The 20,258-nt window shown below is 41.7% G+C and overlaps 7 protein-coding genes across 7 annotated transcripts; 5 read left to right on the top strand and 2 right to left on the bottom strand.

Moving 5' to 3' along the window:
* Positions 1-228: 228 nt before the first annotated feature.
* On the bottom strand, positions 229-2,701 carry I206_104495 (uncharacterized protein; the record flags this gene model as incomplete). The annotated part of the gene is made up of 4 exons (XM_019153791.1): positions 229-1,608; positions 1,999-2,010; positions 2,107-2,208; positions 2,258-2,701. 4 exons carry the CDS (start codon positions 2,699-2,701, stop codon positions 229-231), a joined length of 1,938 nt encoding a protein of 645 aa, XP_019012531.1.
* A 365-nt stretch (positions 2,702-3,066) lies between these two features.
* On the top strand, positions 3,067-4,595 carry I206_104494 (uncharacterized protein; the record flags this gene model as incomplete). The annotated part of the gene is made up of 3 exons (XM_019153790.1): positions 3,067-3,343; positions 3,413-3,888; positions 4,104-4,595. The coding sequence occupies 3 exons, from the start codon at positions 3,067-3,069 to the stop codon at positions 4,593-4,595; spliced, it is 1,245 nt and encodes a 414-aa protein (XP_019012530.1).
* Positions 4,596-5,587: 992 nt separating this feature from the next.
* On the top strand, positions 5,588-7,307 carry I206_104493 (uncharacterized protein; the record flags this gene model as incomplete). Its single annotated transcript, XM_019153789.1, has 5 exons — positions 5,588-6,011; positions 6,069-6,161; positions 6,237-6,310; positions 6,431-6,680; positions 6,742-7,307. 5 exons carry the CDS (start codon positions 5,588-5,590, stop codon positions 7,305-7,307), a joined length of 1,407 nt encoding a protein of 468 aa, XP_019012529.1.
* Positions 7,308-8,004: 697 nt separating this feature from the next.
* On the top strand, positions 8,005-8,670 carry I206_104492 (60S ribosomal protein eL22; the record flags this gene model as incomplete). Its single annotated transcript, XM_019153788.1, has 4 exons — positions 8,005-8,007; positions 8,161-8,347; positions 8,419-8,521; positions 8,592-8,670. 4 exons carry the CDS (start codon positions 8,005-8,007, stop codon positions 8,668-8,670), a joined length of 372 nt encoding a protein of 123 aa, XP_019012528.1.
* A 669-nt stretch (positions 8,671-9,339) lies between these two features.
* On the bottom strand, positions 9,340-11,365 carry I206_104491 (uncharacterized protein; the record flags this gene model as incomplete). Its single annotated transcript, XM_019153787.1, has 10 exons — positions 9,340-9,536; positions 9,610-9,832; positions 9,896-10,014; positions 10,084-10,300; positions 10,373-10,462; positions 10,530-10,633; positions 10,696-10,757; positions 10,822-10,958; positions 11,047-11,181; positions 11,300-11,365. The coding sequence occupies 10 exons, from the start codon at positions 11,363-11,365 to the stop codon at positions 9,340-9,342; spliced, it is 1,350 nt and encodes a 449-aa protein (XP_019012527.1).
* Positions 11,366-13,152: 1,787 nt separating this feature from the next.
* On the top strand, positions 13,153-15,709 carry I206_104490 (uncharacterized protein; the record flags this gene model as incomplete). The annotated part of the gene is made up of 10 exons (XM_070202960.1): positions 13,153-13,245; positions 13,321-13,551; positions 13,669-13,973; positions 14,087-14,125; positions 14,182-14,205; positions 14,259-14,636; positions 14,761-15,095; positions 15,161-15,318; positions 15,384-15,608; positions 15,683-15,709. The coding sequence occupies 10 exons, from the start codon at positions 13,153-13,155 to the stop codon at positions 15,707-15,709; spliced, it is 1,815 nt and encodes a 604-aa protein (XP_070059061.1).
* Positions 15,710-16,409: 700 nt separating this feature from the next.
* Positions 16,410-19,955, top strand: I206_104489 (uncharacterized protein; the record flags this gene model as incomplete). The annotated part of the gene is made up of 12 exons (XM_019153785.1): positions 16,410-16,720; positions 16,780-16,932; positions 17,016-17,626; positions 17,697-17,792; positions 17,851-18,094; positions 18,173-18,362; positions 18,446-18,515; positions 18,582-18,739; positions 18,794-18,941; positions 19,002-19,323; positions 19,395-19,500; positions 19,560-19,955. The coding sequence occupies 12 exons, from the start codon at positions 16,410-16,412 to the stop codon at positions 19,953-19,955; spliced, it is 2,805 nt and encodes a 934-aa protein (XP_019012525.1).
* Positions 19,956-20,258: the final 303 nt, after the last annotated feature.

Genomic DNA, 20,258 nt, shown 5'->3' with positions numbered 1-20,258 from the left:
GTGATATGCGGCACATATAGGCTTTTTTTGAAAAATGCATGTTTATAAAGATTTCATAATCATATGCAAGGTGTCCTGCACCTATTACAAGATTACAAGGGTATACGTAAAGGAGTTACAAGGATGGAACTGATTTTTGTAGATCTTTCTTCGCGAATAGTCTGTACCTCTACACGAGTAGAAGATACTGATAGGTTTTGATACTCAGCCCATTCAGCCGATGATACTCTAAGCAGCTATCAGCTCTCCTCCTCCACTCGACCACCCATCCATCTTCGCATCCCCAAATTCCATCATCTCAATTTCCATCCCTGCTAAATTATCAAATGGCAATACCCCTCCTATCCAGCTCCATTGACTTTGATCTACTTCTGCTAATGGTTCTGATTGCGAAGTGGGAGTTACGAGCGGATATCCTGAAGTAGTAGAGGAAGGTGTACACATCCCGGAATTGAGAAATTCGGAAGTGTCATCCAAACTTCCCATATATATCGATTCGTCCAATTGCGTAGGACCTGAATAATCGGCTATGGGTTGTAGGTCGAATGACGATTTTTGTGGAGAAGGTGGTAGAGGGATAGCGGCTATATAACTTAGATCTATACCTTCATTGGCACTCAAGATTTCAACCCCACTTCCATAATCACCTAGACTTGACATCGATACACATCTTGATGGTCCTGCACTACTGCCTTCATCCAGAGCAGAATCAATCTCGTTGATAGAACTCAATCCTTGTTGCGCTAACATCCCTTCTAAAGCTTGGAAGAAATTTGGATCTAGTCCTTTTTCACTTTCGTTGGACCAATCGGGACTACCGAGAGAGGCGAGCGAAGGGACTTCAGATTGGGGCGATAAGCTATCAAGTGAGAATTGAGGCGAAGTAGCTAGTGTGGGGAATTGCTCGAACGAAGATGGATCTGATAAAGCTGATTGCAGTAAGGATTCAATCGATTCTAAACTTGATAGACCGTTTGGATCACTTGTGAATGGGTTGAAAGATTGCTTTTCTACTGGAGTATCGTACATTTGTCCACCGAACATATTTTGGGTATCAGCGAAATGAGCAGGATTGAGAACTTGGTTGAAGTTTAGGTTAAGAGGTGAAGGCGGTGTGAAGTTGAATACCGGTACTTGGTGTATACCATTACTCTGAAGCATCTCCATAGGTATATTCAACATCCCTGCTCCCCATTCTAACGATATGTAAGGTACTTCTTGACCATGCTGAAGCATAGACTCGTATGGTGAGGTGAACCCGCCATTTGGGATATCAGTCGAATTAGATACGCTCGAAGATGAACTAGGCGATCTTTTCATCCTCTCTGCGTTTCCGTTGGTATGGTAAGATATACCATTTCCGACAGATGAGGAGATATCGCTGTATGGCGTCTCGCTGAACATGGGTGTTTGAGGTGCATTGTGAGAAGCTTGAGCTCGTCGAGGTAATCCTCTTACTTTCCTGTTAGGTAGGGATTGAGGTTCTTCTTTGATATATTGTGATGCTTGAGGTTGCGTTCGCTTGGGTAATCCTTGAATCTTCCTAGCTTGAGGTTGAATGTTACTGATTTGTTGTCGCTTATCACCTCTATTTCGTTTGTTCTGGAACTGTATATTTGATGAGGAATATGGGTTGAAGGCAAAAGGATCGAGTGACGTAGAAGGTTATTGTTATTGTTATTGCAAATCACGTGATGGGGTATCCCAGGTACAGGTGTTTTCCCGGGTATCGAAGGAGCGTTTCAAGAACAATGAATAAACAATAATAATTCACCATCAGCAACTGTACCCTTTAAATGTGTATTGTGTGTATAAAAGCGGATCAAAGTGGAGCAAAGGATGATCAATGCGTGACAACAAAACGCGTCGATACAAAGGGGTACACCAGAACAATAAGACTTTTCGAAAAGAGTGAAAAGACGCTTGAATGCATGACCCCTTTTCAAGATCAAGTGAAACTGGGTGGCGAGGGAAGAGGGAAAAGATGAATAGGCTTACCCATGTTCGTACCTAGAGAGTAGGCGATCAGCATGAATGCTCGCCAAGCCTGAGGCTGGAGTCAAGGTATACAGATGCAGTGATAGTGATGAAAGATTCGGTACTCACTTGATGAGGTGTTATTCCAGCTGCTTCTGCTATAATGGCGGTTTCAGCTGTGGAAAGGATCTTGGTACGAGTATAAGCTGCTTCAAGGAGCAATATGGTCCTCTAAACACGGTCATCAGCAAGCATCAAAGGATCCAGAGGAGAGACTCACTTGAGAGAATGACGCCGATCTCTTAAATCGATCATCTTCCTCGAGCCCCCTCTGACGACTGAGCGTCGCATGTACCGTCTGTCGTATGCGAAAACAGCTTTTTTGGTAGTGTGTCTCAAAAGCCTTACAGATCTTGAATTCTGTCTCACGATCGGACATACCACCATAGCTCTCTAATGACACCATTCGGGACACGGTAGTGCGGTACAATCCTAAAGTAGTTTTCCTTTCTTCCTGTATGACTTGGTTCGCACGTTGCCAGACCATCTCAAGCAGTCGAGGTGACAGATCAGACATATACGGCAGGATCCATTCTCTTGTTGGTAGTACTAAGCTGGGCTCTACACCTTGCGATCTCAGAGGAGAATTGGCAGGATCAAGTTGACAAGCTTCGCTAATCCGGGCGGCGGTGTTGAAGATGACATCTAACGCTTTTGTGGTCATGTTGGGCTAGTTAAGATTCAATATATCGCTCAATGCGATATGGCTTATCAAGAATACTGGTTAAAAGATCTCTCACATTTATGTACGAGGTAGACATCTGTCAATTCACGCAAGAACAATAAAAGATATTTTGCATGTTTTGTATATGTCTGTGCGTCAGGGTACAACAATAAACCAAGGGGTGCACCATCACAGCGGGTATATACATATGCCATTTTATAAAAATCGGCACCTCTTATTATTCTATTGATGCATACATATAAATTAATGTTTGAGCGTAACATCTAGTTCATATTTCCACCTCTTTTGAAAACTTCTCTCGGTCTGATTACCATCACCATAACAAGTCGTATCAATACATTCAAATGTTTGACCAGCTAGACAGATTCCAAAAGACATTCCTCCTTGCTCTCAAGGAGGGAGACGATCTCTCCGAGTCGTACGCAAACTTGTACGACTTGTCGCGGAATCTGACGGAGATAACCAAAACTGGAACTTTGGGCGCCAAGACTGCTACCATTGCGTGGACGGTCGCTAACAACATCGCCTTAGTGTCAAAAGAAGCGTTGATGCTAGAGGAAAGTTATTCATCATCAATGGAAAAATTGACTCACAAGGTTAACCATATATTACTCTGCGATCGTAAGTGCCCATGCCAGAACACTGCCGCTCAGAACATTGTCTCATATTCATGTAATACGATATTCGCAGATGGAAAGCGGTCTCGCCCTTCTAGCTCAGACTCCTCAACACCTGTCCGATCCTCCAAACGCTATCGAGCGGAATCATGCTCCTCACCCTCAACACCACCAACCCGCTCTACATCGCCTACACCGTCCGATTCACCCTCAAACCAAAAAGAACCAGACCACACAATAGTCCGAACATGGTTTCTCCAAAACCTTCAAAAACCATACCCTACTCAAGCTCAGAAAGAACATTTGTCGAAGAAAGCAGGAATCACAGTAAAAAAAGTAGATAGTGATTTGACAAATTTCAGAAGAAGGTCAGGATGGACAGAATGCATGCAAAGATTTTGTGGTGGTGATAGAGATAAGATGAAGAAGATGATTGAACGTGTTATAGCTGGAAAAGAGGAAAGATTGGAAGTTATTGATAGTGTTGAAGGGATTAAAGATTATTTAGGAAAAAGGGAGGAAGAGCGTGTTGGTGATTGGGTAAGAGAGGTGAGTGGAGTCGGTGAAGTCTGATCGGAGCTGGGCATATCATTCGCATGCTTGATTCGTAACTCACTATCACCCGCTCATTGTCCAAGATTCGAATCTGCCATTCCCCTCAATCCATTTACACTTCACTGCCTACTCAAGCGAGATTTCTACATCGCCTTCAGTCTCCCTTCGCAGCCTATTCAGGATACTTTGCTGACGCCTTGACTATCTAGATTACCGCCCTCACATCGACCCTTCCTAAAGTACCGAATACACCATCCTCATCCGAAACTTCATCCACCATATCTAAACATCGATCAACAAGCTCCCTCTCATCAATGTCAACAGTATCCAACATGATCAGAACTACTCAAAGATCTTCTTCAAGCTCGTCTACCATCTCGACGGCCTCCTCGGTATCTGACGTATCCTTTATCATGCCAACACTATCCAAGAAAAGGTTGAATCCAAATGCTCAGCCATTTACACCTAATAAACGATACGTTCCCAACAGCCTTTCGATGACAAGGGATGTCGAAAGAGATGTAAGAAGGCTCAATCCTTACGATCCTTCCATCTGGTCTACCAATACCGCTATTCCCTTACTCCCACATATGTCCTCGACTACTCATAATTCTTGGACTATCCCGAGAGATAGTTCGTTCCAGCCTGTTCTGTCTGAGTACACCGAGGGTAGTGTAAGTGGTATAAGTAGGAATATCTGAAAGAAAGAGAGCCCAAGGAGGATGATAAGGATCGCGAGACCGTCTTAGATGACAGAATAAAGGGATAGATTGAGCTGAATGGACAATGTGAATACAGGAGCGGGCGAATGAATCTCTTCTGACAGCTTGAAGTTTTGTACTCCTTTCAACTTTTGATTATCTGATATACCATACCATCTCATTACAGATCTTTGTAAGATCTCTTATACTAGAGTATCATTTTCGAAATATTTTAAATTTGCTTGTATGCTACTTACGTATTATACCCTTTCTTTCTAATGCTATCTGCATGTATCTTGTCTACGTTTCTTTGCCTACAATCGACTTCCAGAGCCCTGACACGAATTCTTGGTCTTGCAACTTGGTCGTAATGCTCTATATGAAATGATAGTTGTAAATGGCGTTCATATGATCAAAGAACAACAAGATCCGATCTCATTCGAAACGTACAAATAAGCTTAACCCCGTATTAGCATACCGAGGAATCTAAAAGGACAAGGATTAATCCGATTATTCGGCCGAATAAAGGTTATTTAAGCAGAATAGCCTAAAGAGGTAACTTTCAATGTGGGCCCTCCACTCGTTATGATGCATTTATGGTTGTTTTTTTACTAAGCTAAAGCGGAGGTGCTTTTTCATCAAAACATAACCTCCACCTAAAAATAACCGCCATAATTATAGTTTGGGGTATTAACCATAACTTAAGTTGATATGTTGAGCCATCTAGAACGAAAACTGTGTATAGCGGAAGCCGAATGAAGTTAGAAAGAGGATCAGTCATCAATTTATGTGCTTTATAATTAGAAAAATTTGTTCGAAAGGTGAAGATCGGTATATATAGTGGGCAACAATATTAGTAGAAGAGTAGATCTCGTAATAACAACAAAGTATCACAAATCATTCGCATTAGCATCGAATCATCGCCTTCCACTTGATATCCTCTAGTCCCCTGACTTGTACAATATCTCTTCTGACTCATTGCATCATACATCATGTCACGTACACACCCACCATCGGAAGAATCGAAAGAGCGAGACGTAGAAACAGAAGCGACATCTAGCGAAAATACAACCGCACCTCAACCTCAAATATCATCCGATCAAGCAGTTCAACCGACGAAAACAGAAAATATAGAAAATGGTGCTCCTGCAACACCGGAGGAAGATGTGATACCAGAAGGAGGATATGGATGGGTAGTAGTTGGATGTATAGCAGCTTTAAACGCTACGACATGGGGAATAAATACAACATATGGTGTTTATTCATCTTATTATCTGGCAAATAATTACTTTGATGGTGGTTCACCATTAAATTACGCTTGGGTAGGAGGATTGAGTGTTGCTACTTGTTTACTTTGTGGACCTTTGGCCAATGCTATGAGTAGATGGTTAGGTTTTAGGGTTACAATGATGTTTGGTATGTCCTTTCAACAGTTCGATTAGACCAAAAACAGCTAATCCAAATCTACTCTAGGCGTGGCCGGTATCGTATTGGGTCAATGTATGGCCGGAATATGTAGGACATTTGGGGAATTCTTGTTTTGTCAAGGTATATTATTTGGACTGGGTAAGTCATGCTGTTTTGATATCGGTAGATACTCTTTGCGCCAATTCTGGTCGATGCTCACAAGATGAAATGTAGGCCTCGGTCTCACCCTTGTACCAAGTCAGCCATTACTCGCACATTGGTTCAAGAAGAGGTTAGCTTTGGCTCAGGTGAGTATTTCGTGCTAGGTGCCTTCCTTCATATGTCCTAGCCAATCGAGGCGCCCACCTTCAAGTGACCCTCTGTCCCATCTATACATACATCGAAATTGACACGACTCGGAATCATAGGGTCTTGGTACCGCCGGATCTGGTCTAGGGGGTCTGATCCTCTCCAATACCACTCGTCTAGCTATCGATCATATAAATGTGAAATGGGCTTTAATAATCAACGGTCTCATATCCCTGGTCTGCATGGTACCCGCTGTATTGCTCATCAAGGGTCGTCACAAGGCTGTTGGAGCAAGGCAAGCGCCATTCGAGCTAAAATGGATTGTGCATCCCGGTTTCGTCTGGGTGTGGCTATGGGCTGCATTCACTAGTAAGCTGATGTTTTCGATATCTCCTTTTTATCGAGTTCAGTTGACCCATTGTCATTGTAGTGATGGCATATTTCATTGCCTTATATTCTCTCGCATCATTCGCTACTTCCGGATTACATCTTACACAAACGAACGGAGCAGCACTTCAATCTTTACTTGCAGCTGGACAAATGATAGGTCGTCCATTATGGGGATATTTTTTAGATACAGGAGGTAGAATTAATTTAACAATAGTATGTTATATAATATGTGGTATATCAACTTTAGCAATTTGGTTACCTTCAAAATCATTTGGTGTTTTAATTTTTTACGCAATTATACAAGGTATGACAGGTGGAACAATTTGGTCAGTTGCTGCACCACTTACAGCAAGAGTAGTTGGAATAAAAGATTTAGGTTCTGCTTTATCAATATTTTGGTTAATTTTAGTTATACCTGCTTTAGTTGGTCAACCTATTGCTATTGCTTTATTAAATTATAGTCAAAATAATTTAGGAAGAAAAAATGCAGAAGCTTATTACATTAGTATTGGATTATGTGGTGGTATGGCTATTTTCGCTACTGGTTTATTATATGGTGCTAAAAGATGGATACAAGGTAGTTGGAAAGTATTTGAGAAAACTTAAATTTGATAGATTGTAGATTGATGATAGATATTTGATAGTGGATAGTAAGTGTGATAATATTGCATCGCCAATTTAATGTATGTAGGACTATGCACACTTATGTAACAAGCAGTAATCATGCAAGTTATTGATTGCGACAGCGAAATTTCACATTTGTAGAGTACCTTGTGCCGTCTATACCTTCGTATCAATCGAGGTCCGAACATTAGAAACCAATGCACGGAATTGTCCGAGAAAGAATTCGCAGGACGAAGCGTAGAAGACACAACTCACCTCGCGCCACTGTTCTTCCATCATACATAGGATAGTGGGAACAGAGAATTTGTCATGAAATCTTGTGCATGCTGCTCCTGACAAGGCGAGCGAAGCACTGCTAAAAGCTGAGCGAGGAAGCTACAGGCTTGGTATAGATATTCGCAAGCAAGTTGCATACAAAGTGATCTGCACGCTTCGTAAAAAATGCCACTACCCGGAACCAAAACACCACAGTTCCTCAAGCTAACGGTAATATACGGCGTTTTAATCAGACTTCGTCCAAAAATCATCTCACGTGGTCATCTGTTCGTGCGAACAATTTTCAGCTCGCTTGATACTTTTAACCTTTTATAACATCTGCTTTCAATCTTCTTCCTTTTCTTTCAACCCAAAACTCTTATACCTAAAAACAAGCACCGTTTTGCTGAAATCAGTAGACACAATGGTGCGTTTTCTTTTCTTCCCTACTCCCCGTAATGATCCTATATCATATATGCAATCGTGCTATTCGCTTCTTCGCAGAATTGCTCTCAAAATTACATCGCACAAACCATCATGTTCTCGTTCATTGCTAACCTTTTTTATATTACTCATATAGCCCAAAGCTCCTGCCTCCAAAACCGCTGCCGCTGGCAAGCCCCTCCACAAATTCTACGTTGACGCTTCCGTCCCCGTTAACGATAACGTCTTTGACTTGGCTTCTTTCGAGAAATTCCTTCACGATAGAATCAAGGTTGATGGTAAAGCTGGTCAATTAGGTGATAAAATCACCATTGCCAAAGAGGGTGAGCTTTAGTCGTTATTTACCTGTCGATTGAATTTACATTTTGACTGATATAACATCATTTGAAATTAGGTAACAAGCTCGTTCTTACCTCTTCCATCCCATTCTCTAAGAGATACCTTAAATACCTTACCAAGAAGCACCTCAAGAAGAACTCTTTCGAGAACTTCCTTAGGTGAGTTGAGCAGTCTACCAGAAGGCATTTGATCGTCATAGTCCACATACTGACGTATCGTCTATTACAGAGTCGTTGCCACTGCCAAGGACACTTACTCTCTTAGATACTTCAAGGTCGACCAAGACGAAGTTGAAGATGAAGAGTAAACGTACGCTCTCTTTGATTAGAGTTGTGTAGTTTAATGTGGATGGGTGGACGCAGCATGCATTTCGATGGTGCTTAGAAACTTATCACGAGTACAAGATCGCAACGTCACGTCATCCAAATTCCTTGCACACTGATACTTGATATGTTCCTGCATGAGTTCAGCTGTCTTGCCTCTCCCAATCAGATCAATGATATTAGCTGTCTAACTAACGCTTAACATCACTGCCATATGTGAGTGTGCGAGTTTCATCCGCAACTATAATCCGAAATCCAATCTATATCTTCCCAGTCTCTGACGGTCCTGCGTCTTGAAAATTGCCTTTTGTGTGCTACTACCTCTTAGTGTTGTCCTTCGCCTTTAGATTATCCTGATTTGCAAAGTACTCTATCACTACAGCATCACTTGAATTTGGACTATATTGCATCACTCGTATTTAGTCGTCGTTACGTACCACATCAAATACTTCTGGCCATGTTGATTTGAACAGAAAACGTAAAGCAAGTTATCTTTAATCCTTAATCATTTCGTTTGACGAATCATCTCAGAATGACACAAGCATGAAATCACTGTGTCAAATGACAGCAAACTGTTGTCGATGTCGCCATAAATCTTCTTGCAGATTCAGAAAGAATGCATGTACGCCTTACAAACTACTAAATCACTTATATTACAATTGTCTACCTAATAATTCCTTAATTTGTACCAATTTACCAGTTTTAAAACTTTCATTAGCTGCTAAACCAACTGCCATTGCTAATGCACCATCAATTTGATCAGCAGATAATCTATCAATAGGTGATTTATGTTCTTCTTGTCCTGGAATTGGTCCAAATATTTGATCAAGCATAGCTTCATCACCACCACCTTAAAAAACGCGTAAATCAGTTTATTTTTTCCGATTTTGACTTAATCTAATTGAAGAGAGTTAATTACTTACCATGACCACCTGTTGCCCATACATATGGAACATCTTCTTTTTCACCCCATAATTTTTGTAAAGTAATTTTATTATGTCCTTCATTTGTTAAAGCTTTTTCACCATGAACAACACCTTCTGCACCACCTCCTTTTTTACCTGCAACTCTATGTGTTGATTCAATACATTCTAATTCTAATCTTCCTTGATCTCCATTAAACATTACTCTATATCCTTCCCATGGCTAAAGAAGATAATTTATAAGTAATTGTACACAAGTTCAGTTAGGAGGACGAAATCAACTAACAGAATAAGCAGTAAGGTGATATGTCATATTTACACCTGATTCATAATGAACTAAAACAGACATATCATCTTCTATAGTAATATCATCTGCGAAAACATTCATATCTCTATGATAGTTATCTAAGCAAAAAGATCAAGGATTAATCATTGTCTTCTTATGATTGATACATCTAGAAACAGTCGACTCACCAATATGCTCAGCATTATGATATAATGCTTTTAAACCAGCATCATCTTCCAAATGAATAGCGAATGGATCAGTTTCAGCTTCTTTTGAGTCTCTTGCTCTATCATAATTTCTTGCCCATCCTGATTTTTTACCTTGTTCTGTACCGTAGAATGATAAAGCTCCCATACCAAATACACTAGCTGGTTTAGAATTAATCCAGAAATTAACCAAATCGAACTATATCAATGTCAGCTAATGTTTCTTATCTAAATAATCCGAAGACTTTATTAACACGATAAGCTAACTTACGTGATGAGATGATTTGTGAACCATCAAACCACCTGATCTATCTTTGTATCTGTGCCATCGTCTAAAGTAATCCGCACCATGTACAGTATCCTAAAAGTTACATCTCAGATTAGCTTTGTACAACAGGACGAATGTTCCATGACTAGCTACTACTCACGAGCAGCCATTCGAAATGGACAGATTTGACATTTCCAATCTTTCCTTGAGCAATGACTTCTGCAACTTTCCAATGAACAGGGTTATATCGGTAATTGAAGAGAACTTGGAGAAATGTTAAATCAGTATATCATTTCTTTTCTCAGTAACATAGCTTGATTGCTTACCTGAGACAGATCCCTTATTCTCTTCTACAGCCGATAAGATCTTTTTACATTTCTCTACATCACTATGAAACGTGATTCATCAGCCATATGATCAATTTTCCTCAATATCTGTTGAACTTGGCTCACGTCGTCATTGGCTTTTCAGTCAATACTTTGATACCCCTTTTGACAGCAGGAACGATATACAAATCATGTGTATAATCGATTGTTGTAACTACCAAAATATCTAATTTCTGCTCATCAAGCATCTTATTGAAATCTTCCTATATTCATTTAAAAAAAGGAAAAATTAGCTTCTACTTTTCAAATTTACGTTGACATAGAAGTTGGGTCTGATAGAGATTTACTCACAGCTGCATACTTCTTAGCTTCAGGTCTACCGTGTTCCTTTAATAATCCATTATGATGATCCATTCTATCAGAATTCGTATCGCATAATGCAACTAATTCGAGTTGTGGTCGAGAAGCAATGGAATGAGTGTATAGCTGCGAATTTAAGAATCAGCCTGCTATCGTCTTGATTGTGATATCATAGATTGTCTGGATCTCGATATCATAGCTGATGCGCCAATTTTGTATTGATCTTTTGAATCGCCTGACTCACCCTCGCTCGATGACCTGTTCCTACAATTCCAACTCGTCCTGCTAATTTAGCTTGATCGGCTGACATTGTGCTTTTTGCGTTATGTTTCGAGCTTTGTGCTTTGCGCAATCAGTGTAATTCTATTAGAATTTTTGAAGGTGTATAATCTTCAAGTCTACTTTCGTAACTTCAGATATCAGAAGATTTTCAGACTACCTCATCATCATCGTCTTTGTTATATTGAAATCTAAGAGATAGGTGATAGCGGTAAAAAGATCCACCGTCGGACCGTTACTTAATATCCGGCTACCGGATCCACCGAACCAAACATACTAAAGTGGAGGTGGACATGTGGGATTACGTTAATTTCAATGTTTCCAGTTGACATTGAATATCGGACTCCGGTTGAAGTTGGTCGACTATTTGACTGGAGTGTTGTGCAATCTGACGAGTAGGGAGCTTGACGATGTTCAACCATGAGTGAAGGATCTGCAAGCTGGGATCTGTAATCTGAATTCAATCCCATGACAATCTCGTGAGGTCGAGGTAAAGTGAGAATTATTGTAAATATAATTGCTTCAACCGAATAGACAATATGCTGAATAGCGATTTAGTATATACCCGAGAATAGCCTCTCCGTGCTATGTATAAGTCTTAGATCACCAGCTGGACAAGTCTGCTCCTTACACTATTGATCTAGCATAATGTTATACAAGTGGGTTATCGTTTGGGAAGAAGCGATCCACTTGATCCGCCGGATATCTCCGCCTTGTCTTGGATTTAAGCTTGTTTTCGAAGGTGAATTAGATGCCATAAATCTAGATAAAATGGTTCGAATGGGAAAAACGGATACAGGTGATACTCTCAAGCATAAGCGACGACCATTCGCAAAATGAAATCGTAGACATCACATGCACATTCACATCATCACATTCGATCATCTCCAGCCTCACCCAAAGAGCATGTTCATCGATGTTTATACCCTCGAACACAGCGCAAAGCGGCCAAAGGTACAGCATGAACAGTCGCATATCATCTTTTCACATCGATCTGCATGTATCAACCTTTCATGTACTGAATTGATCTATCCCTAATTCCTTTGGGGACATGTAAAAAGGATATGCAAGATTACGCTAGATCAGTATGGCCTGCTAACCGAAGTGATTTGGTGTCATATATCAATGAGCTATATGTGCAACGAATGTCCGATTCGTTGGGTAGTTTGATTTATATACGCACGGAAAGAAACGATATCTTTCGGGGAACCTACGATAAAGATACAGTAGCATCATTCAGGATCAAGACAAATCAAATCGATGAGCAGAGATATAGACGTAGCAGCATCAAGTGGATCGACAAGCAGACTAAGAGTACCTGGTCGAAATGTGAGTGCAGTCAGTTCAGCCAGTCATCGCTTCTCTCTTCTCTCTAATATCTCATCACGGCTTTATACGAAACATTATTCAACTGTTATAATGCTGCTATCTCGTATGAAGCACTTCGGATGTTTTATCTTTACCCTGATGCGGAGTTTCAGATACGGAATGACTTTGTATCGTTGAACGACGCTTTGACCTACGATTTAAAGTGACGTTGATGGTCAAAGCGGCCAAAGCGATACTTAATTCGTTTGTTTATTTTCAAAGTCACTTTGACAAATATCCAACAACATGCACTTTCATTCCTTCCTTCCTTTCTTTTCCTTCTATTCCACTCATCTTCTGAGCTTTCGATCTTCATCTTTAGCTACCCAATCGTCCCTTTCTCCCTCCTTCTTCCAGGTTGTCATGATATAACAGCTTCATCCATTTGCTTTGCCACCTGTTTCATTCATTCCACAACGCAAAGCTTTTCATCAAAGCTGTACTCTCATCATGTCGTATAGGCCTGTACCTCTGAACGATAATCCCCCACCTCTACCACCTAAGAACGCTGAAGCGTCTTCGTCGAGATTGCATGCTCGTACTGTCCGTTTGTACTTTCAGCTGGTAACTGCTCTTCAACCCTGCAGAAAAAGCTGACAAGGAAGAGCGGTTTCGTAGGCTTCGGACTCACGGCGATATGGACCAAGGGTATCTTCTCAACCTGTACCACCTACAACATCCCTTTTGCCCACCAGATCAGCTCGTGATGATCCAAGGGCACCTATAGCTGAAGGAGATCAACGACCTTGGGGTACAGGTGAACATGTTGGATATGCTGCGTTCGATGGAAATGCAGAAGAGGATGATTGGTTACATAATCCAGATCCTAGGAGGGATGGCAAAATCAGTGTGAGTACTGGGGTTCCAAGCAACTATGTGCGACACCAATCGAAGACCTCTCTCATTCAGACCCACTTTGATTACCATAGGAGTATAGCTGTCTCAAGCTGACTTGCGTACTTATAGCACGATAGAGGATCCCTCTTCACAGTTCGAGGAGCTACAAACATTGGATGTCTCGCTTTATTGGCTATAGGTATAATAGCACTCTTTGCTGGATATCCCATAATAGACTTTTATACGGGTAATGAATTGCGATCACATGGAGCGTATAATTTAGGTGGAATCAACTCGACTGGTCAAGTACCTCAAATAGCCGGGTTCCCAACTTTGATTGATTCCGATACGCCTGATACGGCTTATAGTAGAGTTGGATTTGATGGAGAAGATTATCAATTAGTTTGGAGTGATGAGTTCAACAAAGATGGAAGGTGAGTACAAATATGAAAGATCTGATAATCTTAGCCAGAATGGAAGAGGTTGATGAATGTGAAAATCTTTGCGAACAAACGAAGCTGACCACTTTTTCGATTTTTCCCGATAGGACGTTCTTTCCCGGCGATGATCCGTATTGGACTGCTGCGTGAGCTGGCCGGCCATTACGGGCTCGAACTCAGCTGACGCTTTCTCAATTTAAAGCGATCTGCATTATTGGGCCACAGGGTTAGCTAAGAGAGCTCCTTAGTTTGGAATATGCAAGCTGACATCTATCTTAGCGACTTCGAATGGTATGACTCCTCGGCTGCTACAACGAAAGATGGCAACCTAGTCTTGACAATGACGCAAGAACCGATACATGATCTCAACTGGAAATCGGGAATGCTGCAATCATGGAATCAGCTATGTTTCCAATATTCATTCTACATCGAAGTTCGAGCATCACTTCCTGGTAATACGCGTACAGGTGGATTCTGGCCCGGTGTATGGACGATGGGCAACCTTGGAAGAGCTGGTCATGGTGGGACAACCGATGGACTTTGGCCTTATACATATGATAGTTGCGATATCGGTACTCTACCAAATCAGACTAATGCCGAGGGGACGGGACCTCCTGGAGCTTTGACCAGTGGGGATGATGACGGACCTGTGTCCTTGTGAGTATGGCATCTTCTGCAGTCCAGGCTTGATTGGCCTGCGTTCTCCGTTTGCGATGAGATATCTTTGCGTCTAGACTGCTTGTCTGGCGAAGCGATGCTGACGGGAGACTGTCCCATCTAGCCTCCCTGGTCAAAGGTTGTCAGCATGTACATGCAAAGGAGAAGATCATCCCGGTCCCTCCGAATCGTATGGTCGAGGTGCACCCGAAGTAGATATACTAGAAGGCCAAATCAACTTGGCAGAACAAATGGGTGAACTTTCTCAATCTTTTCAAGTCGCCCCTTTCGATCTGGGCTACCAATGGTTAAACTCGACGAAAGGTGCAGAGATTTACGATAAAACGGTGACTAAGTTCAACTCGTATCGGGGTGGAGTGTATCAAGAAGCTGTTTCGGGATTGACACTAGTGGAGCCTAACGGATATGAGGGCGGAGGAGGTGGATTCGCTATTCATGGTGAGCGAATATGCAGCTTTGTTTCGAGTATTCTGCAGTATCAAGCTGATTTTCTTCGCTTTTAGGTGTTGAGATGTTCGCAGATCCTAATCATAGAGGAAACGGACACATAACATGGGTAGCGGATGGCAAAAAGTCATGGACAGCCTATCCTGCTGCTGTTGGACCTATATCGTCAATGCAGATCGGGCAAAGACTGATACCGGAAGAACCGATGAGTTTGGTGAGGTCATGCATAAGACTTGGAGGCTCCGATTAATAGCTGACATGGGTTTTATCAATTGGCAGATCGTGAACTTCGGAATGTCGAATGGATTTCAACCTGTCAATTTCAATCAGCTCGAATGGCCCGCCAAAATGTTAGTCGACTACATACGAGTGTATCAACGCCCCGAAGGTAGAATAGGCTGTGATCCGCCTGATAGACCAACGGCCGAGTACATATCCAGGCATATGGATGTGTATACAAATCCCAATATGACAACTTGGGACGCAGCTGGATTGTCGTTTCCTGTGAGTATGGTGATGTCAGACTCGAGACTGATTAAACGAGTTCGAAATGCTGATCAAGATGTTCGATTGTTCAGAAAAACTCCCTTGTGGATACATGCTAAATTTTCGCACCTCAATAGAACAGCATGACTTTCAACTCAGTCGCCTTTTAGATGAATCCACCTAATGACCGTTATGACCTTTATGAATATACAACTTGCATCCCTTTTCGGCCCTGTGTTTGGGAAACCCCTTTGTGAATACTACTATTTCCGCTTTCATACATGCCTTCTGCAGATTCTGCTTCATTTTTCCCACTGCATTGTAGACTCAGAAGCCCATGTCAACCATCCTTATGTCAAGCTTGTAAATGTCTATGTTTGTGCATCGCATGGATGTGAGAAATCACAAAGAAAGAGTAGTTCGAAATCTTTAATGAGGTTCGCAAGTGACACGTGGAGACGAGCGCAGATCGTTTTTCCGGTGTGACGCGCAGTACGAGTATCAACTATAGTTCGTGACTTTATGCTACTTTGGTATCCTTTGTTCAGCTGCGAGTACTCCTTTATTCTCTCTCAAAATCACTCATAGAAGCCGGAAGAGGAGAGAACCAATCTGACACGACTGGAAGAGCTCGAAGTCGCGAGCGTAACCTTGAAGAAGCATTCAATCATTGGTAGGTTTCATCAACATCAACGTGGAGCTTTTCTCTTCTAGACATCTCAATATACCTGGATAAGAAGCTTAAGAGGCATTCTCTAAGACACCAGCACGTCCTGCATCTTACAGAGGTGGTCTTCCTCCGCCTTGTAGTCAGATAAGATGTCCCAATCTAACCCTTTAACAAGGCGAACACCACTTTCAAACCCATCTCCAATCTCCGTACCAACTTCTCACCCTATACATGCGCAAGGTCAAATACCTAAAATATATGATGAATCAGGAGCAGATAAGAAACTTCGAACTCATTCTGAAGGTCCCACAGGTCCTTCACAAGCTTTTGGTGGAAAACGTAAATCTGCAAGTGGATCAGCAGGTAAATTGGGTAAAAGGGAATATGGTATACTTGGATTTATAGTCGTTATTGGATGGTGGGTTAGGATGTATAGACTTGGAAGACCAGATAGTGTAGTGTAAGTCATGGTGATTGGTATTAATGGTAATGATGATGAGCTAAATTTACTTGCTACAGCTTTGATGAGGTACACTTTGGTGGTTTCGCTACTAAATATCTCAAAAGAAGATTCTTCATGGACGTTCATCCTCCTTTAGCGAAGATGCTTATTACTCTTAGTGCTTGGGTTGGCGGATTTGATGGAAATTTCGATTTCAAGGATATTGGAAAGTGAGTTGTTAGGCTTATTCACCATTTCGGAGCAGATTGTGCTCTATTGCTCAGCGCATAGCTAATATCCAATTTTATCTCAGAGACTATATCGAGCCTGGTGTACCATATATCACTATGAGATTCTTCCCTGCCGTATTAGGTCTCGCTCTTATCCCCTTGACTTTCCTCACCATCATCTCTCTTCGATTATCCCTCGCAACAGCAATTCTCGGATCTTTGCTAGTCGCTTTCGAAAACGCACTTATCACTCAATCTCGATTAATCTTACTCGATTCATTCTTAGTCTTCTTTACCGCTTTAACCACTTTATTCTGGGTCAGATTTAGTAATCACGATTCAGAGGGTAGAGCATTTACACCTACATGGTGGTTCAACTTGACTCTTACCGGTTTATCACTTGGTGCAGTAGTATCTTGTAAATGGGTTGGATTGTTCACTATTGCTATGGTTGGTGTTGGAACAATTAGGCAATTATGGCTATTACTTGGGAATCTTAAAGTAACGCCTAGACAATGGATAAAACATTTTAGCGCAAGAGCTTTGTGTTTGATTATAGTTCCTTTAACCTTTTACATGTTGATGTTTAGAATACATTTTTGGATATTAAATGAAAGTGGAGACGGAGATGGATTTATGAGTTCAGAATTCCAACATACCCTTCAAGGACACGGTATGGAAGATACATTTGCAGGTAAGTCGTTTCTACACTGTTTGATCGATGATGACAAGATAGCTCACTTTGTATGTATCTGAATATATAGATGTTTCCCTTGGATCAAAAGTATCTATAAGACACGTCAATACTCAGGGAGGATATTTACATTCCCACAATCACGCTTATCCCGGTGGATCTAAACGTGAGTAATCTCACTTCAATACAAACTCTCACCGCTAATACCCTTGATATTTGCGTAGAACAACAAATTACCCTTTATCCTCATCGAGATGATAATAATGTCTGGAGAATTGTTAATGCCTCTTCGACTGATGGTCCAGCTTCTTACCCCTGGGATGACTTGCCTACGGAATGGGTTTTGACAGGTACAAAAATTAGATTAGAACATGTCATTACCGAAAAGCGATTACATTCGCATGATGTCAGACCACCTGTTTCTGAAGTAGATTTTCAGAATGAAGTGTCAGGTTATGGATTCCCTGGGTGAGTTTTCTCATCACTTAACCATTCCGAAGCTATATCTATGTAATTTGAAGAGTTAATCATGGTCATAACTGATAGATTTGCCGGAGACGCCAATGATGATTTCGTTGTGGAAATTGCCCATCGAACACGAGGAAAGAGGGACAGATCAGCTAGGCATAGATTGAAATCGCTTCGAAGTCAATTCAGATTAAGACATGCTTTGACTGGTTGTTACTTGTTCTCTCATAAAGTCAAATTACCTGATTGGGGTTTCGAACAACAGGAAGTAAGTGTTGTTGCTTCTCTGCTATCTGACTCATTCGCTTGAAGATGAACATAGATAGCAGAGCTAAATTACTCTGTGACTAGGTGACTTGTAACAAAAACCCCACTTGGGATAACTCCCTATGGTTCATCGAAACCAATGAACATGCTCAATGTGAGTTCGTTTCGCAGCTGAGAGCCGAGTCTGGACGAATCAGCTGATAATACGCAACTCGAACAGTGCCCTTCGATGCTGATAAGGTCAACTACCAAAGGCCATCATTCTTTGACAAATTTACCGAACTCAACGCAGTAATGTGGAGGACCAATGCGGGACTTACAGATCGACACGCTTACGATTCAAGGCCTCAATCTTGGCCCGTGCTACGACGAGGTATCGTGAGTGCTCATCTTGCCCCTTTTGTAGAAGCAAGGCTGATTCAGGGCGATTAGAATTTCTGGGTACAAAACCATAGACAAGTTTACCTGATCGGTAATCCCGTCATCTGGTGGTCTAGTACGCTGGCCATAGTAGCCTACCTTGGAGTAAGAGCTCTGATGGTCCTCAGAGCTAAGAGAGGGTTCAGAGATCTCCATCAACGTGAGTCTTGAGAAGAGACATTTTTGGCCTTGGTACTGATTGCTCAACTTCTGCGTATAGCCAAGATTGCATTTTACGATGAAGTCTGCTCATACCTCGTTGTTTCCTGGGCCTTACACTACCTCCCATTCTTCCTCATGCAAAGGCAACTGTTTTTGCACCATTACCTTCCAGCCCTCTTTTTCGCCATACTGCTATTCTGCACGGTTTTCGATTACCTCACATCGACGATTAGACCTAGGACACGTATTCAAGTAGCTGCTGTCATTGTGATATTGGCTATATGGAGTTGGAACCACTGGAGTCCTTTAGCTTATGCTGGACCATGGACTAAAGGGAAATGCGAGAAGGGTAAATGGCTTAAAACTTGGGATTTCAGCTGGTGGGTTCAAATCAGCTGCCATAAGGGCAATGATTGTTCTCAGAGCTGACTCTTGGCTCTTATATGTGTAGTAATGACTTCCACGAAGATCTAGGCATGTACAAAGCTGTTCCTGCTGTATCAAGCGGAAAGATTGAGAACATCACCCCAGATAGCGGTGTCACCACTACTCTTGTCGTAAGTTCAGCTGGGTTTAGCATGCTTGTGGTAATTGAGCTGATCAAGTTCCAACGCAGGAGGAAGCGCCTGAACCGATTCAAAATGTATTTGAAGCTGCTGAGCCTCCTGTGGAAGAGAAGACTATCGCTCCAGTCGGACCACAGAATGAAGTTCAAATGCAAGAATCAACAATCGAAGTCCCATTAGATGGGGATGCATTTCCTGTTGCAAAAGCTGAAGATACAAGAGCACCAGTTGGGAATGATGCTGGAGCTCCAGCAGTAACGGATGCAGAAGCTGATGAAGGTGGTTGGCATGGTGGTGCGGATGAAGATATGAAACATGATGATCAAGTACGAACTGAAGAAGGAAAAGCACCTATAGGCGTTGGGAATGTAGAAATACCTGAAATGGAATTGGATAATGAGCAAGAAAAGCTAGTCGATGAGTTGTTGAAGAATGATGAGGAGTGATTTGATTGATATTCAGCGAATGATTTCGCAATTTTGACATGTTAATGCATATGCATATAAGGATTATTAGCCCTCATTTGTGTTACAGGTTCATGTGTAGCTGCGTATGTAGGATCTTGTGGCAAATTCTACAGCGAATACATCTTTTAGCAGTAGATTCAGTCGTTGTACACCATCGTGAATCATTCGGTGCAACTGGAATAGCATAAGTTTGATGTTCTGATATTTTACAATTGGGTGTTCGGGAGCTACGATATAAATGCCCAAGATCTACAGTAAATCAAATGCATGATGACTTGGGCA

Source organism: Kwoniella pini, chromosome 6, assembly GCF_000512605.2.
Source record: "Kwoniella pini CBS 10737 chromosome 6, complete sequence".
NCBI lineage: Eukaryota > Fungi > Basidiomycota > Tremellomycetes > Tremellales > Cryptococcaceae > Kwoniella > Kwoniella pini.
The sequence above is the reverse complement of the archived record's forward strand: the minus strand, read 5'-3'. Positions and strand labels throughout refer to the sequence as shown.